This window comes from Piliocolobus tephrosceles, chromosome 18, assembly GCF_002776525.5.
Source record: "Piliocolobus tephrosceles isolate RC106 chromosome 18, ASM277652v3, whole genome shotgun sequence".
Classification (NCBI taxonomy): domain Eukaryota; kingdom Metazoa; phylum Chordata; class Mammalia; order Primates; family Cercopithecidae; genus Piliocolobus; species Piliocolobus tephrosceles.
Window position 1 is genome coordinate 16,485,524 of NC_045451.1, and position 23,020 is coordinate 16,508,543.

The window sequence follows — 23,020 nt, forward strand, 5'->3', positions numbered from 1 at the left end:
GAAAAAGAAAAAGAAAAAGGAAAAGGAAAAGGAAAAGAAAGAAAAGAAAAAAGAAAACAAAAGCTGTAAGATCAGCTAATTATACTGTTTACCATTCAGTTAATTTCACATTTCATTCAATGTAGGTTAATGGATGTTTTTCTCTTACAAAAAAAATCAGAAATATCTGATAACCCCAATATTCCATCCATTCTTTCCAAACCCAAGCTAATGTGACTGTCTCCAAGACACATCTGGCTGCTGAGACAAAAGCAGATACTTGTAAATACTTGTAAATTTCATATTTATTATAACAAAAATTATGACATGTCCATTTGTGCATTCTGCTTGAGTGTAACTCTGGGTATGTAAATGGCCTAATGGGGCACTATACAGCCATGCTGATTGTGGCAGCAGTAAGGAACACAGTTAAAAATTGTCAAAGTGGAGACGCTGGGACAGGGAGGAAAACGGGTTTAGGGCCTTTGGGTGCAGGCTCTTGTGCAGTGGCCTAAGATCCACTTCCTCTGGACAGAAATGCCGCAGCTGCTCAGCCTCCTCATTCAGTGAAGTGAGGGTGAGTTGGGAGGCAGGCAGGCTCCTCAGAGGGGAGAGGGAGGCGAAAGGTCAGTTACCTGGGCTGTGTCCTCACACCAAGACTACAAAACATCTTAAGCCTCACTATACAACACTGAGCTATTTACAATAGAAATTCTCAATCGCTGTTCTCTCAGAGAAAATTAGTGAATCCCAGTGACTTAAGTCACCTGACAGAGTAAAGCAACTCCTAGGAGTTAGTCTCCATATTCTACAAATGTCTATTATTTTCAAGACCAAAAAAAAAAAAAAAAAATCCTTTTCCCCCCAAAGAAATACAGAATTACAATATTATTAAATCATTTAGCAACGGCAGCCTGCCTTGCCTTCCAAACAAACAAAACAACAAAAAGCCATTTTAAAAAATAGCACATTATCATTAACTGTTTCTCTGTAATATATTAAACCTTTTGCTCTTTGTCTTTACATATCTGATATGTTAGGGGGAGAAGTTAACAAATATAAATCATATTGGTAAAGCATCACTAGAAGAAAGTGGTGATTAATTTAAAAAAATAACCCAAAGAAAGAGAACCTACAGATTAGCTGCGACGACAGGTTGGGAACAGTGTCCGGGGGAAGGACGTGGAGTAAAACCCCTGGTTTAATGTGAGCCTGAGAGACTCTTGCAACTTGGTATTTTGTGGTTAGTTTATTTGTTAAATGGCTCGGCTGGGTCATAGTGGCGTGTCGTAATAATCTGGCAGCTGGTCCAGTTGGTAGTGCCGCGGCAGCTGCGGCTGGAGCTGAGGTGGCGGTGGTGGCTGCTGCTGCTGCTGTTGCTCCTGGTGATGCTTCATGATTTCTTTGACCTCCTCTTCCAGCTCCGGGGGTATGATAAACTGGTCATCGGGATCTGGCTGAGCCGGGGCAGCAAAATAGCCTCCAGGCTTTCGAAGAGGTGCATCTGTAGCCACCTCTATCACATTGTGGCTCCTTTCCTGGGGCGCAACAGAGCCATTGGCCCTCCGGCGCCCAATGGTCCCAACGGCAGAGAAGTCTGCCTTCCTGGGCAGACCCGGCTCATCCTCGTTGGCACTGATGACAATGCCCTCATCGCTGGCCTCTGCTGGCACCTGAAGCAGGTGCTGCTGTTTCTCCTTCTCCTTGGCCCGGCTGCAGTGGATGTCCACCTCCACCTCCACCCGGCTGCCATTGGTGAAGACGCCCTCGATGGGCTCCTCATCGTCACTGTCAAGGCCGTTGTCGGAGAAGGCGCTAGAGAACGTGGCGCTGGACAGCTGGCGCTGGAAGGAGTTGGACATACAGACGGGGTGCAGCATGCAGCGCTGCTCACTGGGGTAGGCAGGGCTGTTCTCGCTTAGGGCTCCGGGTGGCGGCTCATCGGAGGCCGTGGACCCCACCTCGCTGCTCATCTCGGAGGTGGAGAGCTCACTGCTGATCTCGGAAGCCATGCCGCTGCTGGAGGATGGCACGCCCAGCCCATCTGAGGGCCGATCCTTGATCACCATGTTCACTGAGGGAGGGAAGATGCCAGGGCTGGGTGGTGGCACGGCCCCACCGGCGCTGAGCTCGCAGCAGCAGAAGCTGTCCTCGGTGACACTGAGCTGCACCACCACAGCGCTGATGCTGTCGTGGCAGCCGTAGCTCTGGGCCAGGGTACACAGCTTCTTGGCAGCAGCCAGGGCGTCGGGAACATTGCGCACGGCCTCCACGGCCTCCTCGACGGACAGGCTATCCCACAACCCCTTACTGCCTAGGATGAAGAACTCATCCTGGGGGGTCAGGAGCACGGACTGCACGTGGGGGCGAGGCATCACGCTGGGGTGGAGGAAGGTGTAGCCCAGGATGCGCGTGGACTCAGTCACTCCGTTCACCTTGCCATCCTGGAAGAACAAGGGTTTGCAGACAGATGGTTAATACAGAGCACCTGCGGCAACTGTGCAGGTTCCCCGCGGGTCCTTCGACTGTCTCGACTGTAGGACCACAGAGAAGTGCTGTGTGGCCCACAGAGGAAAGAAGGGCTCATTCTCTAGTGAGTAGTTAATGTGCACCTGTCATCAGAAACCCCAGGTAGTAGGCCTGGGCAGGTAAGGAGCAGTAGGGACAAAAGGAAAAGATTTTGGTTATGTGTGCTACTGGGACCCCATTCACACTAGGTCACAAGTCCTGCTGTTTATCTAAAGCAAGCCATCATCTAGCCTTACACACAGCAAGCACAGCTGGCCAGCTCCTCCCTCAGTGAACATGGTGATCAAGGATCGGCCCTCAGACGGGCTGGGTGTAGGAAGACTCTGAGGTAGGACGAGTCTTTCTGATAGAAGCCAGTCCTGAGCAAAGACACATGAGGCAGGCATATATCAAGATAATGCTCCTGAATCTTCCATTGCTCTCCATGATCACAAGTGGCAGTAGTGTCTAAAAGTCCAGAGAGGACTTGAAAGTACTTAAGAGGTGGAGAAGACCTTGGCATGACTAGGTGAGGAAGAATGCTCCTGTCAGGAGAACAGATGCTAAAGAAGAAATGCCAATTCTTACAACTTCCTAGAACTTGATTTCCTGTTGACCAATGGAGAAGGCAAGATCTGCTGGCTTTAGTTCAGCTGTGTGCATGCTATTTAAATGAGTTACCAAAGTGCCAGACCACTTGCCAATAAAAATATTTTTTTTCCATGTGTACCTGCTTTGTTCTTTATTCTTCAAATTTTGAGATTCTAAGGTCCATGACATATCTCTACATGCCCTAGTTTTAACACCTCTTTCCAGGAAAGGCTTCATTATAACAAATCCCTGTCTGGGATGCGCAAGTGTTCCTTCCAGAGAACATCCATTTCCTTTCCAGTCCTACCACTTTCCTTTATTTGGGATTTGGCAAGGTGTTGGCTTGTCCTAGGGGTGTCTTTCCCAGCTTTTCACACAACTTTGCCACACCACACTTACAAGCAGATAAGCATTCCTATTAGTAAAATTAGTAAGATGGGCTTCAAGCACAACCTTAAACTGCCTTGATTCTACTGACATAATCTGTCCCCAAAGCACGGAATTTGGCAGAAACTGTTCTTGCTGTTCTGCCCATCCTTTTAGATTTCTCTCCATCAGAAACAATGGTTTTGTGATTCATGAGCACTGAAGCTTCCAACATGGGCTCCAGGAGTTCTGCTCCATTCGCTAATTCATCAAAGTGTTGGTCATTTGCCCTGTGCCTGAAAAAATGACATGGGCAGACAGCAGTGACCTGCAGATAAACATCTACCTTCAAGAAGTTTCCAGTCTTACATTGTTGATAAAACCCACAGAACCATGTACAGTTTGAGGTGGACTCTGGTGAAAGCTTATAGTCCAGTAGAGAAAAAACACTGATTCCACATAGGCTTTGATGAGGGCCTTAAGAAATAGAAACACTCAAGCTATACACGGGATTCTGTGCAAATGAGTCTGTGTGAATTTGTTCTCTGTCTATTCTTGGAGCAGAGAGGATGCACATGGATGGTAGACACTGTGTTAGGGAGCAGAAGACAAGTCTAATGTGGACAGAATGCACTGGATTCAACTTTAGTTCAACATTATGCCAAACACAATTGAAGGTAAATGAGTTCAGCGGCCTACATGAATCAGGTTTGCACGTCAGACTTCTCGTTTTCTGTGCCTCGCCTCTTCCCCGCTTTTGTTTGCATTGCTTAATACTCAACAATGAGGTTTTGTTTTGTATTGTATTTTACTTCTCTACCTTGAGACACGTCCTCCAAACACACACACCACAGTCCGTGCTGTGGGGACTGCCCTGTGCATTGTGGCGTGTTGAGCGGCATTGTCCTAGCAGCGCTGTAGGATGCTCAGTGGCCTCAATCCACTGCATGCCAATCGCACTCTCCGCCCCAACTGTGATGACCAAAAATGTCTCCATATGCTGCCAAACGTCTGTGGGGAAGCAAACTGCCCCTAGTTGAGAACTGCTCACTGTGTACTCAAATGGGACGTGAGACATGAACCAAAATAACAACTACTTACACTTATATAGACCTTCATAGTTTACAAGTTGTACCAACCTTGTAAGATAGGACAGACGCATGATTATTCCCACTTTACAGATGAGAAAACTGAGGCTTACAGAGGTTTAAAGGTTACAGCCTGCAAGTGGCAGAGCTAAGATATGAAAACTAGTAGTGTGATGTCAGGGGTAGAGCCCTCAACCACCAAAGCAGCCCTCTGTAGAGTGGCTGCAAACATGGAAAGGGATCGTGCCCATGAAGCACGCGGCACAGTGCCTGATGCAGAGAGGCAACTGACAAGCATATGTCATAATGTAAGACATTTGCTTTGTGATACTATGGATTTGGAATTCTAATGTTGAACCGACCTCAAAAGTGTTCTTTGAAGGCAAATGTTCCCTAGCTAGTTTCTGCTATGATCTGGTCTCCTCTCCTCTCCACCATCCTGGGGAAAACCCCTCTTTTCTCACCTCAGTGATAATGGCCTTGTGCTGTTTAATCCTCTTCAGCTCTTCTTCACAGCTCATGATGTAAGATCTGGACAGAGGCAATGGCTTTCCATTTCGACAGAGAACTGTTTGGCACTTGCCCACATTAGCAGAGGTCAAGGTGAAGGATCCTCCTGGGTCCACAGGGTCATGCTTGATATGACAAAGGACAGCGGCACCGCCAAGCTTCTGCCCAGCAGTTCCAAGTTTCCTGGAATCCGAAGAGAGGGGGTGACACTCAAACACAGTCCATCAGTGCCAGTTCTGCAAATTCAACACGAAGACCGCACCACTGGACAGGGCCAGGAAGGAGACAGCTGGGGATTCCACTCCACTTCCTTCATCAAAGCACACACTGCTCTGCCTCTTTGATGAAAAGAGCCCCGGAATCTGACACCACACACATCCACACAGAGAGGCTCACAACTGGGCGACAGTGTCACTGTACCATTAAAAGCCACAGGTGCTGCTCTGGAAGGCAGATGCCCCTGGGCTGCTGTATACAGCCTGTTACCCTCGTCAACCACACTGCCCTATCAGCACACTCCAAAGACAGCAGGAAAATGACTTGTCTCTCCATCTGCTTCTCTAAATTCCCTCTGTCCACAGGAGAGGAACATTGAAAAAACCATGTACATAAGAGCAGGTATGAACACCCTACCCCACTGACAGGCACACGTCAGAAAAACCTGACAACCCTCTCCCCCTTATAACGATGTTTGTTGGTAGGAGCCTTTAGGTATTGGAGTGTTCATGTTCCTGCCCTATATAGTAAAGACCTTCTGGCCCAGTACCATCTATTCTAGAAAACTCATAGAAAGGACATTCTAGTAATCGAATACCAAGTGCTTGTGATTTATCTTTTTAATCATGACAATCCACAGACTTACCAAATACAGGAAGCACCTGCAAATTCTGAAAATCAAAAATCAAAAACCCCTCTTACAAAGCTACTTATTCTGGCAGATTATCAAGGGAGAGAAACGGCAGAGAGGGACAAAAGACCATTATTGCTCCCATGGCCTCATGAACTCCCGTGGCAAGCCCCACAAATGGTAACACCACCCAGGCCCCTGCTGTTCCTGAGTGGTACAGGAGCAAGAAAGTTAAGAAAAACAGCCTCCTGTTTTACAAGGCCAGACCCTAAGGTACTGTCTGCTACTATCACATGTGTAAGGTAAGCAACTGGCAAGAGGAGCAATGGAAACCAGGGCTGCCTACTTGCATGCATTAGGAAATCCTGCACAAAGACCAGTTCCCCTAAGGACCCAAAGCTCACCACACAACCCATACCCTCTTAACAGATAGGGAAAACAAGAGAAATACAAAAGACCCTGGAGAAGGGCCGACAGTTTAGGTTCCTAAACTCCAACTTTCAGGTATTTGGCTCTAGACCTTTCCAAGGCAGCTCCATTTTCTCCCTTTCCTAGGCATAGTGATTCGTAAAAAGTATAGCAAGTAATCCGAGATTGGGGTTCTCAGTGTTTAATTCTTATCCAGTGCTTGAGGGTGCATAAAAATCAGACCTCTTGGGGGTTGTGAAGGGATGTGTTTGTGCTTTGGTCTGTGTGCACATGTGTATGTGTGTGCATATGATACATGCTAGATGTTTTTCTAGAACAAAAGGGTGGTGAAACCAGGAAAGCTGATGTGCCTGCCAGTTAGAACATCCTCTGGAGTCTTACAACCCGAGGTCAGGTCCTGGCTGCACTACCTACTAGCCCGTAGGCACTGTGCTTCACCTCTCTGTACACCACTTTCAGTAACATTAACCAGCTAACTGGTAACAATTTATGACACATAAGGTAAAATTTAGAACAATGACTGGTACATATTAAGGACTTGCTGGATATTAGTCATTATTGTTCAATTGCTAATTGTACATGCTCACTGAGAATCTGAAAGTCAGAGGTGACTGTAGCAGCAAGAACCACCCCAGGCTTGCCTCCACCAAGCTCTCAGAGAGGAACCATTTGAGACGTAGGTATCACTGTAAATGCTGCTCTGAACACTCCGCCCCAGACACTTCTTCTTCCCCCCCTAACAAAGCTACTTGCTCTGGCAGAATATCAAGGGAGACAAAGAGCAGATAAGGACAAAAGACCATGACTGCTCTCATGACCTCAAGTACCAGTATGCTGATCACTCCTGGGTCCCACATGAGCGAGTCTACAGTGCAATATTTACAGACGGGCAATTCCATTATCACCTAGAAAGCCATGAAGGTGATAAGAATGAACAATTCTTTGAATGAGGGAATCCTCACTCATCTAAGAGTTACAAACGATATTCCACAATTTCTACAGCAAACTAAAACTCTGCTGCTGGTGGAAACTTCAGGCTATTATGGCCTAGGATTCCGCCAGTAACACTGTCTTGAACATTTAATAAAGGGGAAAACAAAATATAAAGAATGATTTAACTCCTGAGCTAAAATCTGACCATCTTGATTTAACAAAGGTTTGTACTACCTCAAACCAGTGACAGTATTTCATAAGGGCCAAGAAACTAGGATAGAAATGGTCCATTTCAAAGAGAGGTCCCCACACCAGAAAGTCTAAAAAGCCTCCAGAGCTCACATGATTTGGGAGGAGAAATGGCATTGCAAACAATCTGATGAAAATCTGCAATCAATAAAGGCCAGTGAGGTCCAGTTCTCAGAGAAACTAATTCCTTGTCATTGTCGGAGCCTTCCACAAAGTTATATGAACATCAGTATGTCTCAAACTGGAGCACCATTCCTGATGCCTGGGCAACACCAAACTTGCCTGAATGCATCTTGGTACTCATAGTCAAAACACAGAGGATAAACACTCAAAGAGCAAAAAAACATACAGCAGGTAAGCAGGAACTCTGAGTTTTACCTTTGCATGACAATGAATGTATTGACCATGTATTCTTCTTCATTTTTTGTTTTTTGCAGCTCTTCAGCCAAAATGTCACTCATGGTGCACTGGAGAAGGTAGGGCACCTCCACATTCCGGTCTCCATCAAACACACCGTAGAGGGCTTCACGGTTGTCACAGAAGTTATTCACCGACAGGGCTGCGACACACAACCTGCAAGGCAACCACACTTCTGTGCTAAGTCCACTCATCCTCCTGCTCTAGGCCCAGTCCAGTGCTTATTTATTTCAAGATTTCCCTATCTCAGTTTCATCTCTTTCTTCATGACTCCAGATAGATTAAGGGCAGGTAAACTGACTCCAGCTAATTTCTATCAGCAAATTTTGATTAGCAGAGAAGGATGAGCACAAATTATGCTTCACACATGCCTTCCTATGTGCTTCTCTTCTGATGAGTGTATTTTTAAATGTCAGTGACAGAAGGGGAAAAAGAGTCATGGGAAATAAGAGAAGATTAGGAATCCGTATCTACACATTCATTCAATAAGCAGTTATTAAGGAGAATCTCTACATCCAGCCAAAATAGACAATGAAAACACCAGGAAAAATAGACGAAACCTATAATGAAAAGCATGTACAAATATAGAAAAAGCCTCAAATGACTTTACAAAAGTTATTTTTATTTATTTATTTTTTTTGAGACAGGGTCTCCCTCTATCACCTAGGCTGGAGTGCAGTAGTGTGATCTCGGCTCACTGCAGTCTCCACTTCTAGGGTTCAAGCGATTCTCCCACCTTAGCCTCCTGAGTAGCTAGGACTACAGCAGTATACCACCACGCCCAGCTAATTTTTGTATTTTTAGTAGAGATGGGATTTCACCATGTTGGTCAGGCTGCTCTCCAACTCCTGAGCTTAAGCAATCTGCCAGCCTCAGCCTCCCAAAGTGCTGGGATTACAGGTGTAAGCCACTATCAAATGACTTTTTTAAAAGGCAGGAAAAACAAACAAACAAACCCCAACTGGACAGTAAGAGCACAGGTCAGTGATCCTGGAGAGAGCCTGCTTCCCACCCAGCTTTCTCCTGGGGAAGTGTCCAGGCTGCAGCACAGGGAGGAAGACCCAGGTGAAGGCTGTGGTCTGTGCATTGAGGAGATAGAGCTGGGGGCTGAAGGAGGACAAGGTGACCAGAGTCTCCAGTCAGTGCACTGGAGGAGGCCAGTGGTTCCCCACACCTGTGGAAAATCTGGAGACTTTCTCCACCCCAAACTCAAAAGAATCAAACTGTTTCCAAGTAAGTGTGTCCCAGAAACTGTCCAAAATGAAACAGAGAGAAAAAAAAAAAAAAAAAAAAAGACTGGAAACAAAAAATAAGGCCAGGACATTAGTGAGTGGCGGGATAACTTCAAACAGCCTAATATACTACAGGGAATTGGAGTCTTCAAAAGAAGGGACAGAAAACACTTTTGAGGAGTTGATGGCTGAAAACATTTCAAATATGAAGAAAATTATAAACCTACACATACTGCAAGCAAGAGAAACATGAAAAAGACTTAACTGAGACACATCAAAATCAAATTGCTAGAAACCAGGAACAAAGGCAGGAGGTAGAGTGGGGAAACCAGGATGTGCCCAACAGCAGGCTTCTCCCTGGAAACCTGGTAGGAGACAGTGGAGCAACATCTTGAAGGTACCAATGGAAAACAACTAGAAAACAACCTAGATTTCTAAGCCAGTACAAACAGTTATGAAAAGTTAAGGGGAAATAAAGACATTTCCAGATGCACAAATAAAAGCATTTACCACCAGCAGGCTGGCACTAAAGAAATGGAAAAGGAAATCCTTAAGGCAGAAGAAAATGATCCCAGATGGAAATCCGGACCTGTACAAAAGAATGAAGCACAATGATAATGAAGAAGCACAATGATAATGACAGCCAGGTGAGTCAACAGAAACATTTCCTTATGTTTTTAAAATTTTTTTTTTTTTGAGATGGAGTCTCACTCTGTCACCCAGGCTGGAGTGCAGTGGTGTGATCTTGGTTCACTGCAATCTCTGCCTCCCGGGTTCAAGTGATTCTCCTGCCTCAGCCTCCCGAGTAGCTGGGATTACAGGCACTCGCCACCATGCCCAGCTAATTTTTGTATTTTTTTTTTTTTTTTTTTTTTTTGAGGCGGAGTCTCGCGCTGTCGCCCGGACTGGAGTGCAGTGGCCGGATCTCAGCTCACTGCAAGCTCTGCCTCCCGGGTTTACGCCATTCTCCTGCCTCAGCCTCCGGAGTAGCTGGGACTACAGGCGCCCGCCACCTCGCCCGGCTAGTTTTTGTATTTTTCGTAGAGACGGGGTTTCACCGTGTTAGCCAGGATGGTCTCGATCTCCTGACCTCGTGATCCGCCCGTCTCGGCCTCCCAAAGTGCTGGGATTACAGGCTTGAGCCACCGCGCCCGGCAATTTTTGTATTTTTTATAGAGACAGCATTTCACCATGTTGGCCAGGTTGGTCTCATACTCCTGACCTCGAGTGATCCGCCCACCTCGGCGTCTCAAAATGCTGGGATTATAGGCATGAGCCACTGTGCCCAGCCTCATTTTCTTATTTTAAAAATCACCTTAGAACAGTGATTCTCAATAGAATATTCAATAATATTCTAATAATTATTGGGAGGCAACAACAAATAATTATCTGGTTCAAAATGTCAATGGTATTAAAGTTGAGAAACATTGCTTTAGAAAATAACTAAAGTAAAAATAATAGTAATGTACTTTGGAGGTTATAACATAGATAGAAGCAGAACATATGACAACAACAGCATAAAAGCCAGGACAGGAGAAGAAGTACATATTTGCAAGGTTCTTATATGTGAAATGACATTACCACTACTTGAAGGTAAACAGTGGTAAGTTAAAGATCATACTATAAACTCTAAACAAACCACACATGTACACACAGAGACGCACGGTAGAGTAAGAATGAATAAAGATAAAATCAAATCATAAATAATTCAAAAGAATGAAGAAAAAGGAAAAAGGAAATAAAGAACAAACGGCACAAATAGAAAACAATAGTAACGTGGAAGGTTTAAACCTAACCATATCAATAATTTCATTAAATATAAAGTTCTTAACACTACCCAAAAGACAAAAAATTCAGACTGAATAAAAAAACAAGACCTAATTATATGCTGCCTATAAGAGATCCATTTTAAATATGAGACAAATAGGTTAAAAGTAAAAGGATTTTTTTTAATGTATACCATGCTAACATTAATCCAAAAAAAGTTGAAATGGCTATGTTAGTATCAGACAAAGTATATTTCAGAATAAAGAATATTACAGGAATAAAGAGAGTCATAATGATAAAGGGGTCAGTTCATCAAGAGGCTACATCATTCTAAATGTTTACATACTTAACAGAGCTTCAAGATGCATGAAGCAAAAACTGATAGAACTACAAGGAGAAACAGACAAATCCATATTCATAGCCTCTCAATCATCAACAGAGTAAGTAGACAGAAAATTGGTAGGAGGCTTGAGCAACAATATCAACCAACTTGAGTTAACTGGCACCACACCTGACAGCAATTTTTTTTTTTTTTTTTTTTTTTTTAAATGCACACAGAACTTTTACCAAGATAGGTAAGATTCTGGACAAAAAATCAAGTCCAAATAAGTTTACAGGATTCAAGTCATACAAAGCATGTTCTCCAACAATATTAGCGAAATTGCTTAGAAAGAAATTTACAACTCTAAATGCTTATATTACAGAATTAGAGGTCTCAAATCAATAATCTAAGCCTCCATTTAAAGAAACTAGAAAAAGCAGTACATAACAAACCCAAAGCAAGAAGAAAGGGAATCATAAAAATAAGAAAAGCAGTTGACTGTGATAGCTCACACCTGTAATCTCAGCACTTTGAGAGGCCAAGGCAGGAGGATTGCTTGAGGCCAGGAGTTTAAGGCCAGTCTAGGCAACAGAACAAGACTCTGTCTCAAAAACAACAACAACAACAACAAAAAACCCTTAAAACATAAGAAATGTGGAACAGAAAAATTATAGAGAAAAATCAATAAAAAAAAATCTAGTTCTTTGAGAATATCAATAAAATTGATAAACCAAATCAAACTGATCAGAAAAAAGAAAACACAAATTACCAATATTAGGAATGAGAGAGGGGAGGCATATCTCTACAGATTCTATAGATTTTAAAAGCATAATAATGGGCTGGGCATTGTGGCTCATGCCTGTAATCCCAGCACTTTGGAGGCGGACCATTTGAGGTCAGGAGTTCGAGAACAGCCTGGTCAACATGGTGAAACTCCGTCTCTACTAAAAATATAAAAAATTAGCTGGGCATGGTGGCACACGCCGGCAGTCCCAGCTACTCAGGAGGCTGAGGCAGAAGAATTGCGTGAACCCAGAAGGGAGAGGCTGCAGTGAGCCGAGATTGTATCACTGTACTCCAGCTTGGGTGACAGAGTGAGACTCCGTCTCAAAAAAAAAAAAAAAAAAAAAAAAAAAGCATAATGTCAATACATTCAATACATTTGGAAACTAGATAAAGCAGACAAATTCCTTGAAAGACACAAATTACCAAAGTTTGCTCAAGAAGAAAGAGATAATCCTATTTAAAGAAACTGTAGGTTTAAAAAAAAATCCAGGCACAGATGGCTTCACTGGTGAATTCTTTTAAATATTTAAGAAGGATATATTACCAATTCTATACAAACTCCTCCAGAAAACTCAAGATGAGGAAGCACTTCCCAACTCATTCTATGAGGCCAGCATTACCCTGATACCAAAATCAAAGACATCACAAGAGAGCTACAGACCAATATCAACCATGGAATATAGACATCCTCAACAAATTAACAGCAAATCTAACCCAGCAGCATGTAAGAAATATAATACTTCAGGCCAGGTGTGGTGGCTCGTGCCTGTAATCCCAGAACTTTGGGAGGCCGAGGAGGGAGGATAACTTGAGGTCGGGAGTTCGAGATCAGCCTGACCAACATGCGGAAACCCCATCTCTACTAAAAATAAAAATTAGCCAGATATAGTGGTGCAGGCCTGAAATCCTAGCTACTCAGGAGGCTGAGGCAGGAGAATCGCGTGAACCTGGGAGGTGGAGGTTGCGGTGAACCGAGATTGCGCCATTGCACTCCAACCTGGGCAACAAGAGTGAAATCTGTCTCAAAAAAAAAAAGAAAAAAAAAAAGATACTACATTGTGACCAAGTGAATTTACACTTGGAATGCAAAGTGTATTTAACATTTTAAAATCAATCAATGTAATTAAGCACATCAACAGACTGAAGAAGAAAAAAAAACCTTACAGTCATCTCAATTGACACAGAAAAAGCCTATGACAAAATGTGTTATCTGTTTATTATAAAAACTAAGATTTCATTATAAAATCTTAGCAAACTCTGTATAGAAGAGAATTAACTTGATAAAGGGTGTCTACAAAAATACCTAGAGCTAACATCACATTTGATTGTGAATGAACAAGTTTTCACCAAAGAATGTATATGGATGATAAATAAACACATGAAAAGAGTAGGGAAATGCAAATTAAAACCACAATGAGATATTATTATTAAAATGGAAAAAACAACAGCAACCTAACAATAACACCTGCTGGTAAGGATGTGTAGCTACTGGAACTCTTAAGACATTGCTGTTGGGAGTGCAAAATGATACAGGCACTTTGGAAACAGTTTGGCAGTTTCTTCCAAAATAAATATACACTTACCATATGACCCAGCAATCCTTATCCCTAGGCATTTATCCAAGAGAAATGAAAACAAGCATTCATACAAAAACCTGTATGTAACTGTTTGCAACGTGTGGCATTTTCATTTGCAACTGCTAAAAACTTGAAACAATCTAAACATCCTTCAAATGGTGAATGGGTAAAACACAAACAAACCATAAAATGTCCATGCAATGGAATGCTACTAGGAATAAAAAGCAATGAAAAGAAACAAACTACTGACACATGCAATAGTACAAATGAATCTCAAACGCATTATGTGATGGGAAAGATGTCAGACTGAGAAGGTCATATACTATATAATTCCCGTTTATATGACATTCTGGAAAAGGCAAAATCAATGAGATAAAAAACAGATCAGGAGTTGCCAAGGACAGGGGCTGGGGAGAATAATTGACAAAAAGGGGCATGGGGTAAATTTTGGTAGGTGACGAAACTGGTCTATACCCGGTAGTGGTGGTTACACATGATGATATTCTTTCACCAAAACTTGCAGAACTGTACATTAAAAAGGGTGAATTTTAGTGAATATAGAGTATACCTTCTTACATATATAAATAAAAAGAAAAAAATTATTAAGCACCTGCTATGTATCATAGCTACACACCAGATATATAAACTTAAAAATATAATCCCTCCCTTTAAGGAGTTCAGGGATAAATAATAATAGTAATGACCATTATAATCAATAATATTAGTAGTTAACACTTAAATAGGGTTTATTATATGGCACACATTGTTCTAAGTATGTCATACATATGACCTCACGTGATCCTATAACAACACCATGAGAATGGTAGTTTTTTCTTATTTCTTATTTTAGCTAAAGAGAGACTGAGAAACTGCTCATGGTCACACAGCAAGAAAGTATAGAACTCAGGTGCAAAGCCAGGCAGTCTGGCTTCTATCTCAATATTTTGAAATTCTTGCCTCTATTTATTAAGAAAAACAAGTTATCCAAAATTATAAGGCAATTAGTGGCAAAGTTAAATTTTAAAGTCATTTTATTCCGTCTTCCTTCTATAGGCTCCCCTTGCTAGCTGGAATGAGGCAGTATAAAAGAGGAAAAAAAATACAGTAACGTAGTTTTTTTTTTCTTTCTTTTTTCTTAAGTACAGTGGTGATCATTCTCAGCATTTCTTTTCTGCTGAAGTTTCCTGTTTGGTTTTTAATCTAAAGAAGAGGCTAGGCTGGGAGTAGTGGCTCATATCTGTAATCCCAGCACTTTGGGAGGCTGAGGCAGGTGGATCAGTTGAGGTCAGGAGTTCAAGACTGGCCTGGCCAACATGGTGAAACCGCATTTCTACTAAAAATACAAAAATTAGTCAGGCATGGTAGCGGGTGCCTGTAATCCCAGGTACTTGGGAGGCTGAGGCAGGCGAATGGCATAAACCCGGGAGACGGAGCTTGCAGTGAGCTGAGATCCGGCCACTGCACTCCAGCCTGGGCGACAGAGCAAGACTCTGTCTCAAAAAAAAAAAAAAAAAAGAGGCTAATTATCCAACTGTAGCTCCCTCTTGGGTTTCCCCAAAGGAGGAAGAGATGTCTACTGAGATTTGGAGAGAGGACAACCACAGTTTTCCCTTTCTTTCAAGGTGTCAAGCAGCAAACTGCTTGTTTAAATGACCACTGACAATGCAAACAAAGTAAAAACAAAACAAAAAACACCAAAAAAAAACAAACAAAAAGCTCTCGAGAAACCTTTATTGGCAAAACCAAAGGGTAAAAAAAGCAAAGGGAAGTATCAAGTGAGGGCAAAGCATAGCCTGGGACTATTGGGATGCTGTCCATTTTCTATTTCTTATATTTATTTATTTATATCTTTCAATGACTCTTCATTTTTTACTTCTGGATGCAGGTGGTGGTCTGAAGGTGTGTTCACTTTAGAACAATTCAAAGGGTTGTAGTGCACTTTGCTATCCACAAATTGTACTATGTGACACAATTGTGGAAGGGGGAATTATGCCGAAAAGCCCACCCAGATCTACTTGGTTACTTGCTCCATTAAGACACATTGAGTAGATAACAGATATTAATATACAGAGATATTAAAAGCTAATCTTAGATTTCACATTAGTGTTCAGAAATGAGCAGTTTCACATACTGGTGTTTGTAAGGAAGACATAAAAGATCCTTTGATCTAAAAAGTGATGATCTCCAGAAAGAAACTTTGAGTGCGCTAAAGAATATATGAATTCCCTTCTGCCCCAACACAATGACATACTGTGCAAAGCCCATGGAAATCAGGGAGCAGCTGGAGCCCAGGCAGAACTAAGGCACACCTCCTCAGGTTATTCTGCTTTCTGAGCAAAGACGACAGACTTGTTAACTCTTCTCTAGAGAGCACAAGGCCAAATGACACCTTAGGGAAAAGATCAATGTGTCAGATCCAGAATTTGAGTTGATGCTGTTTTCTGTCCCAAAGAAAAGCAGGCAGAATGGCAGCAACAATTCCAAACCTTTTATTTTCCATGAAGAGTATTCAGCTAGTCGGTGGTTCTGAAGCCTAGACACATAGTAGAATCACCTGGGGGAGATTTTAAAACATTCTGATTTAATGAGTCTAGGTTGGGAGACTTTTAAAAAATTTTCTTTACCTTACTGATTCTAATGTGTGCCCAGGGTTGAATACTAATGTTAGCTATTATTAGATCTACCTCCACTTTCTGTTCTTCCCCTACTTTCAGACTTCTGTGTTCTTCTACTTCAGCTAATTAAATTATGACCATTCTAATTTATAGGATTCTTTACCTGTCTAGGTACTAATTATTAGCACCTCTTCATATAATACAAGCAAGCCTGAAAAGCCTGGTTACATTTTTCAGGAAAAATCAACATCTGTATCTAAGAGAGGGGAGGGTGGGGAAAATGGAAAAGAAAAAGATATTAAGATGGACAAGTCCCAGTGGCAAGACAAGCAGATGACATTACAGGCAATGGACATCAAACTCCTGCCAATCTAATTTAGATTGTAAAAATAGCTCCATAGTCAATAACATGAGTGATCTTAAATATGCACAATTAAGCTACTTCTCCTTTAATACTATCTCTGTTTTGCTTGGTAAACAAGCCTCAGAGAAAGATAAAGGGGCTTTTCAAAGGAGCAGGGATGCATTTCAATACCTAGGCCTTTTCCAAACACTGGAGTCTTACATAGATATAATGTGTCAGTTACCTTGTATCCTAGCAACGACTCCTACTAAGGGAGACTATGTGATTCCAAACAGGGCCTTCCCTTAATGTTCAAACATAAGTCATGAAGGAGCCTCACTCTGGGGAAACTTGGAATACTCAAAAGAAATTTTACATGAGAAAAGTGTGTGCTACAGCACTGAGTTTCTTTCTACCCAACTAAAGGAGTGAGACAGGCAGGAGGCAGTTCTTCCTCTTAAGTTTCATCTGACTTACTTGTTTTTTACCCCCGAAGCTTCAGTGTAACCATGACTCCATACAGCTGGGGCTCCAGAAGCGTCTCCTGTAGAAGGCTGATCAATCTTGAAACAGCGGATATTACTAACAAGAGAAACAGGGAGGGAACAGGAATCATTAAAACCAAATGTGTGCAAATTGCTATCTTTATCCGAGAAATAAAAAAAAATACCTGTTAAGCACTCTGTACTTACCATTTCTTACTGTGTTTAATGTGTCTGAAATACTTATTAGCAACAAGAATCAGCTACTCATTGTAATGAAAACCAAGGGGCATACATACAGAGCATGAAAATTACTTTTAATGAGCATCATAAAGCAGCTATTAGAGACTTTCACACATTCTACATTAGATGACTGCTCTCTCCTGGGAATGACAAGGACAGCTCTCAGCCTTGGCATGAGAAAACAAAACTTAAGTATTAGGATCGGTGTATTCTTACACCATGAATACTCAGAAAGAACAACAACAAAACACCTAAGCCACAATTATAGTGCCTTCAGATGATGTGAGAGAATTCTGCAATATTCATCTCCAAATCCAATTTCTGTCCATATAACCCCTCCAAATATTATCACAGACTTGCAGTTCCCTGGAGCTTCCAATACTCTCCTCACGGGTCAGCCAAGTATGCTAAGACTAATATCATAAAATAAAACATATACATAAAATTACAAAGTAAATGAGGGGTATTTAATAAATTACAAGTTAACTGAATGTATTTAAACTGGGAGATTTCTTACCTCACCTCAGCCCTTATATGCCATAATGGATCCAACAGGACCCAAGACAGAAATACTAAAGGGATAAATTCTCAAATAGCGTTTCTTAAAAATCAGCCTCGCCGGGTGCGGTGGCTCATGCCTGTAATCCCAGCACTTTGGGAGGCCAAGGCGGGCGGATCACCTGAGGTCGTGAGTTCCAGATCAGCCTGACCAACATGGAGAAACCCTGTCTCTACTAAAAATACAAAAAATTGGCCGGGCATGGTGGTGCATGCTTGTAATTCCAGCTACGCAGGAGGCTGAGGCAGGAGAATCGCTTGAACTCGGGAGGCGGAGGTTGTGGTGAGCCAAGATTGTGCCACTGCTCTCCAGCCTGGGCAACAAGAGCAAAACCCTGTCTCAAAATAAAAATAAAAATAAAAATAAAAATAAAAATAAAAAAAAATAAAAATCAGCCTCTAGAAAGCATTCTGTGCCCCTAAACAGGAAGTCATTAACAGATGTAAAGTAGTCTGTTAAAAGGCTGGCTACCACAAGATGAAATAAGTCCTGTTACTCGTAAATTGCCACTAAGTTTCCCCCTCATTATTATTTAAACAAGAGAAAAAGTATATGTACTATCTGTTGACAACTGAAGCAACACCTACATAGTTTTGGTCATAACCACAAGAATTAAAATTATCTGTTGGTACTCACTACTCCCAAATCTAACAAATACTATATATTTTTCCTAAGAACCAGTTAAAGCTTTAAAAAGTAAATCAATATCTACCTAGTATTCCCTTTGAATCTAGAAATAACTGGTGGCAATTTTTCTGAAATTTAAAAATATATGGTTAAAGAAAAGTTTCTACTCTCAATTACTAGCAAACATTTACTTTCCATCTTATCCTGAAAAACATAAATCTAGTGTCAATAGAAAATTCCCAAATCAAGTTAATACTTTGTTTTACAATAAGCCTAGAGCTAAATCTTTTTTTCAAAGTTTTCAATTCTATAAATAAAAGAGACATTAACAAAAAAAGGGACAGTTCTCCATTATTTGCTCTCCATATGACCTGGTACTCAATTTTATCCATCTAAAACAGTACGCAATACAATAGGTTTCTTAAGACATATCCTAAGGCTCTTAGATACCATCCTGAAGTCTCGGGAAAAGTGAAGGCTCATTTATAAAGGCATTTATAATTTTTACAGAACACAAAGTCTTCAGAGAAATAATTCAATTTCCTAACCTGAATATTAAAGGAAAAAAAAAAAAATAACTCTTAACTGCCCCCTCTCCCCAGCACACAAATAATTCTTTCTAGTGAAGCAGCAATTTCTCTTCTCTGTCTAGCTGAACACAGTGCAGCTGAGCAGCTATCTGAAGTGAACTGAATGCTGACTCTTGTATATCGTTATTTTTTGAGATGGAGTTTTGCTCTTGTTGCCCAGGCTGGAGTGCAATAGCGTAACACGGCTCTCTGCAACCTCCACCTCCCAGGTTCAAGCGACTCTCCTGCCTCAGCCTCCCGAGTAGCTGGGATTACAGGCATGCACCACCTTGTCTGCCAGTTTTTTTGTATTTAGTAGAGACGGGGTTTCATCATGTTGGTCAGGCTGGTCTCAAACTCCTGACCTCAGGTGATTTACCCACCTCGGCCTCCCAAAGTGCTGGGATTACAGGCGTGAGCCACTGTGCCCGGCCATCTTGTATATCTTTAAATGAGTCAGAGAGAATTCTGTGAACCACAGCTCAATCTCACAGAAGAGTCCTCATATGCACTTACCCAGCTCAAATAAAACAAATAAACCAACCCTCTAAAAGTGCAAATAATATACGGAAAATCTTCCAAGTCATTAAGAATCCACAACCTTCCAGATGTTAAACAGAAGGTAACGTTTTAAGAATATTACAGTGTTTTGCTATAGGACACTTTGGTCTGAGTACGTGAATATTTTAAAAAGCTTGATACACTACGGCAACTGCTTTTAAGAAGAGTGTAATACCAAATTACGGTCCTTCAGCAGCACCAGTTTGAGGGGGAAAATGTTATTCAAGTATTTTATTTTGTATTTACTTGATATATTAATAAGTTTGAACATATTTTCATGTAACTATTTGTACTGCTTCTGTTAAATGTTAATGTCCTTTGTTTATTTTCTGTTTGAATACTTTTCTTATAAGTACTTATCTTATAAGAACACTTTATAGTAAGCATATTAAAGCTTTTTTCATATTTTTCTTCCCAGTTTGTCATTTGCCATTTGTATTTATTCTTGAGGGTTTCTGAAATAGGACATAGACATTTAACACTTTAATGTATAAAAAGTATATTTACATGTAAATATATGCAATGTAAATATGGAAACCAATCTACATGTACTGATTTCTTTTCTTGCCACTTACTCCCTTCATTTCTTGGCCTAAAAAGTCTTTTTCTAACTTGTGAAGATATTCATATGATTTCTTATTACTTTTGAAAATCATTTAATTTTACAGATTCAACTATTTCAGCTGGATTTTGATGTGATATAAGAATGCAACTTTAATTTTCCTCTAAGTGGCTACTTCCATTTATTAACACATTTTGGTGCAATTATTTTTAAATTTTACTTGTAAAGAATGCTCAAAAATTTCTGTATCCTACATGTAAAAAATACTCAACAGCTATCTGTTTAAAGATGACCTATTTTGATAATCCATTTTCTTCTTGAATTTAAAAAGCACCTTAAAGATCATGTAGGCCATTTTTTTTCTCATAGGTCTGGACAGATGGAGGGCTTTAGGCCAAGGTTTCATACACGTGATCAATAATGGAGAGAGCCTCGTTCTCTACACCTTCCTCAGGACACTCAGGCAGTGTTTTTCAACTATGCATCAAAATTAATTTTCTCATCAAGTACTTAAAATGCCAACAAATTAGGCACTAATTAGGCCAATTCTATCCAGGAATCACTTTAAGTGCTTTTCAAACTTTGGTTTGCACTACAGCCTAGGATAGTATTAATGGACCATTTACCAAATATCTACTGTTTTTTACAGATTTTCCTAAAATAATGGAAAATGACTTTCAGCAACAAATATTCCAACATTGAATAAACATATATGGCATGCATAATGACTAATGTATGACAATGTTTAAAACTACTACTGATCTGATATACCACAAAAAATTCTGAAAATTCAGAAAAGTTTAAAGAAGAAAATAAACACTACCCATAATACTATTATCCAGAGAATAACACTGCTTCAACTTTTGTTATATATCCTTTCAGGCATTTTCTAGGTGTGTGTATGCATATACATGTACATATACCCGATGCACACAAATTTATATTGCAAAAATTGAATTATATTATAAAACTTCTTTGTTAATTTTATTAATATTTTCACTTAATATACTGTAAAGATCTTTTGAGTTAGCGATATAGCTCTAAATAATTTTAAATGGCTTTGTAATATTCAATTGTGGAACATTATTTATTTCTTAATAGACATTTAGAGTTCTATGATGAACATTCTTATTAAGATATCTTTCCTACTGCAGACCTTTAAGGTTTTACATAGAAAACTCCAACCACTAATTCTTTATCAATATCAAGAATGAAACAGCATCAATGAACTCTTTCCCATACCGTGAAGATCTAACTGCTGGTAGGATCTAACTACTCCACATCCTCAGTCTTATTTAAAAAAACTGGATTTCAGTGCCACACTGTTAGTTTTCCCTACATCTTTTTTAAAATCCTTCCTTAACATTTGCATTAACTGTCACAACCACGTTATCAGTGACTACTGAGATTTAAGTTACATCTTGGTTGTTCATTGCTTCCCTGCATCTTGTATATATATATCCTGTTATGTGTGTTAACACAGCTAACAAGTCAATGATGCTTCATGTTTTGTTTCCCATTTTCACTGAGATATGAAGCCCACTGCCAGTGGACAATGATGGGGATACAGTGCTTTACAGAATACTTACTTCAGTAGTTCCAGGGTTTTGTGATCGAGGACAAGGCGAGGGTTTCCAGTCAGGTCTAGCTCCTGCAGTTTGGGAGGCAGGTTTTCTGGTAATGTGACTTCACTTAGCTCATTACAGCTCAGATCCACACACTGAAAAAGGAACAAGCACAAACAAGAAAGAGATGGTCTAGAGAAGTTCTTCATGGAGTTCTATACTCCTACCCTTTGCATGCAAATCAGTCTAATCATTCATTATAGTATACTAGACAAATGTGGAAAAGGAGGCTTATCTGTTACTTTACCATAAACATTTAAAATAGATTTTGCTAAATGCAAAAAAAAATTTTTTTAATTTTCTTTGAATAACACAGAAAATCCATGTTCTTTATTCTTCTCATATTTTCCACTGAAGTTTATCTCCACGTTTAAAATCAAGCATTAACTAAAAAATCCTAATAGATTTTCTTATTGCTCACAAAATCTCCATGCCATGAGAACTACAGCTCAAATATTAAAATGAACTTTAAAGGAATTTCTTAAAACAAAACTAAAAACAAAGAAGGCTGGGTACAGAGGCTCACGCCTGTAATCCCAGCACTTTGGGAGGCCGAGTTGGGTGGATCACTTGAGGTCAAGAGTTCGAGACCAGCCTGGCCAACATGGTGAAACCTCATCTCACCAGGTGGTGGCACACGCCTGTAATCCCATCTATTCCAGGTGGTTGACACATGAGAATCGCTTGAATCCAGGAGGTGTGCAGGGCGCAGTGGCTCACGCCTGTAATCCCAGCACTTTGGGAGGCCGAGACAGGCAGATTACCTGAGATCAGGAGTTCGAGATCAGCCTGGGCAACATGGTGAAACCCCGTCTCTACTAAAAATACAAAATTAGCCGGGCGTGGTGGCACATGCCTATAATCCCAGCTACTCGGAAGGCTGAGGCAGGAGAATCACTTGAACCTGGGAGGCGGAGGATGCAGTGAGCTGAGATCACGCCATTGCACTCCAGCCTGGGCAACAACGGTAAATCGCCATCTCACCAAAAAAAAAAAAAAAAGATTCCAGGAAGTGCAGGTTGTAGTGACCAGAGACTACGCCACTGCACTCCAGCCTGGGAGACAGAGCAACACCCTGTCTCAAAAAAACAAAACAGAAAACAAACAAAAACAAAAAAACAAGCAAAGAAATGTAAAATAAGGAAAAGGCAGGTAAAACACACTCAAAATGAGAAGATACTTCAAAAGAAGCTGAATAAGAAATTGGCAAAAGCTACACGAGCAGGTAAACCT

At 41.0% G+C, this 23,020-nt stretch overlaps 1 protein-coding gene across 1 annotated transcript in view; it reads right to left on the minus strand.

Annotated features, from left to right (window-relative positions):
• Positions 1-266: 266 nt before the first annotated feature.
• The window catches only part of PHLPP1 (PH domain and leucine rich repeat protein phosphatase 1), a 265,241-nt gene continuing 242,487 nt past the window's right edge, over positions 267-23,020 (minus strand). The window contains exons 13-17 of the mRNA XM_023195183.2: positions 21,752-21,882; positions 17,037-17,141; positions 7,879-8,073; positions 4,997-5,225; positions 267-2,423 (exon numbers count right to left, since the gene is read on the minus strand). Of these exons, the coding sequence (XP_023050951.1) occupies positions 1,254-2,423; positions 4,997-5,225; positions 7,879-8,073; positions 17,037-17,141; positions 21,752-21,882 (1,830 nt within the window). The 3' untranslated portion in view covers positions 267-1,253. The remainder of the gene's footprint in view (positions 2,424-4,996; positions 5,226-7,878; positions 8,074-17,036; positions 17,142-21,751; positions 21,883-23,020) is intronic.